Here is a 2,266-nt window from a genome sequence, read left to right on the forward strand (position 1 = left end):
AACTTCGCGACTCTCTGGTTCGGCAAAGCCGATGGCCATTAAACGAGAAGCAACGAAGCGCAGCGTCTGGCCACTTGGTGTAATCAGTGCGTGCTGCTAAGTAAATTAGTTTAGTATGATTTTAGTGCGCAACGTTGACGGACGCGCCGCGCGACAATTCGCTAAGCAGCATTACAACAACGACAACGACAACGATATCGCGCTCGTGTCTTTTTATCTCGTCTTTGTGTTAGTGAGAGTGTTAAGCGTAACGGTACTTCGATTCAATTTCATATGTGTGGCCAATAAGTGCGGCCCCGGGGCATTTAACGGCACGCGCCTGAAAGCATGCAGCAAAAAATTAAATACTGTACGTAAGAATATTACAAAAATAAACAATAATAATAAGTAAAAGTCGCGTTTGCTTAAAATTTGCATTTTCATCATTTCCCACGAAGTTTCACGCAAATTGACTCCATTTGCCGCGTCGACCCTTTTTGGTAAGAAAAGGATTTCTTTTTGTCTTTCTGCCGCTGTTAACTTAGACTCCGCTTCGCTGTCCTGTTAACTATTCGACTGCAACTTTGAGCTGGGTTTGGGCCTTGATTGCATTCTCACTCGAGCGTGCTTCATTATGACAGATATTATTCAACGTGCAGCCTGTTGCAATAATAATAAAAAAAAAAAAAAAAAAAAAAATTAAATAAAATTTATAAAAAAATAAAACCAAATATAAAAAATAGAGTTAAAGCAAAGACAATAACCATTGCCATGTTTATGGGGCATAGCATGGCATATAGAATAGCTCTTATGCAATTAAATTGCGCTATTTTTGCAGCATTTGTTTTGTTTGAAACATAGCTGATTTTTTTCTTTTTGCGCTCAAACAAATTTTTTTAATTGAACAAAAACCACAACAGAGCGCATTGCGCTTGTTTTTCTATAATTAAGTCATGCAATAATATTTCTACCATCAAATATTAATCGAAAATTTGGAGGTTTTTTTTCTAAAGCAGAGAGCGAGAGCAGAGCGTAGTTCCACTTTTGTGGTCAATCAAAATAGCTTTGAAAATATTAAACAAATGTTCAAATCATAATATACAGTACGCTGTATATAAGCCTAACATATTTGTAAGTCAGTCTCCGGCAATATATTTTCTATATAGTCTCTGCGAAATATGGCTGGCAACGTGCCCTGCTTTTATTGCGCCCTGGTCGGCGATCGCGGCACCGGAAAGACGAGCTTCACTTTGCGCCACCAGACGGGCGAATTTGTCAAGAAATATCGGCCAAGTTTAGTTTATAGCAATTGCCTGCTCGAATTCCATACAACCAAGGGCGATATTCAGTTCAGTGTCTGGAACACGGTGCAACTGAACGATTTGTACTTTCTGAATGTCCAGTGTGCGATTATTATGGCCGAGGCGAATGCCAGTAAATCATTTATCCGTGTGCCCAGCTATCAGAGTGAGCTGCGGGCACACTTTGGCGACATTCCAATTGCGCTCTGCGGCAATAAGATGGATCTGGGCACGCGCGCCTCGAAGTCATATCAGCTGTACTTGCCGAATGCCGATACGTTTGAGTATTTTGATATATCTGTCAAGAAGACGCTCAACTGTGAGCTGCCATTCCTATGGCTGAGCCGTCAACTGCTGGGCAATGCCGAGCTGCAGTTTGTTGCCAAGCCGGCGCGTTTTCCACCAGACCTACCCAAACGTCACTGGGAGAAGATATTTCTGGAGAACGAGTTTATCAACCAGGTGCCACCCATTGCGGATGACGAGTGGTAATCCTTTGCAGGTTCCTCGATTCCTCGATTCACGAACTTCAACATATATGCATACATATCTATTTTTTTAGTTAAGCAATACACTTCCATTCAACATCTATGTGAACTACTTTTGCTCTACTTATGGGCTAATGTTGCCTTCCTTCAAGATCCTTTCTTCCTGAGATCAGGAAGCGCCAATTTATCCAGCTGCGCCTGCCTGACTTGCCGTGTGTGCATATAGATTTTGTGGTTTCCTTTTAGAACAATTTGTCTGAATCCTTGCTGCAAACAGTAAACATGTCGATGTCAACCGAATCGGTTCATAGTTTACATATTGTCAATCTATTCAGCATGAAGCTTAGGGACGAAAGACTACATACATTTAACATTTAATATAGCTTAGTTGTACATCTAGCTATCGCTTGAGCTTGAGTAAGTCGAGAGTTTATAATATGCCCAATTAATATTATATCGCATCACATTAGAAATCATAGGTTTCCAGTTGCAACATTT

At 40.8% G+C, this 2,266-nt stretch overlaps 1 protein-coding gene across 1 annotated transcript; it reads left to right on the top strand.

Moving 5' to 3' along the window:
• The first annotated feature begins 1,070 nt into the window (after positions 1-1,070).
• On the top strand, positions 1,071-1,871 carry LOC115758746 (GTP-binding nuclear protein Ran-like). Its single transcript, XM_030699504.1, has one exon. It carries the CDS (start codon positions 1,158-1,160, stop codon positions 1,770-1,772), a length of 615 nt encoding a protein of 204 aa, XP_030555364.1. The 5' UTR covers positions 1,071-1,157; the 3' UTR covers positions 1,773-1,871.
• The last annotated feature ends 395 nt before the right edge of the window (positions 1,872-2,266 follow it).

This window comes from Drosophila novamexicana, unplaced genomic scaffold (assembly GCF_003285875.2).
Source record: "Drosophila novamexicana strain 15010-1031.04,08,12 unplaced genomic scaffold, DnovRS2.1 tig00000193-arrow-pilon, whole genome shotgun sequence".
Lineage (NCBI taxonomy): Eukaryota > Metazoa > Arthropoda > Insecta > Diptera > Drosophilidae > Drosophila > Drosophila novamexicana.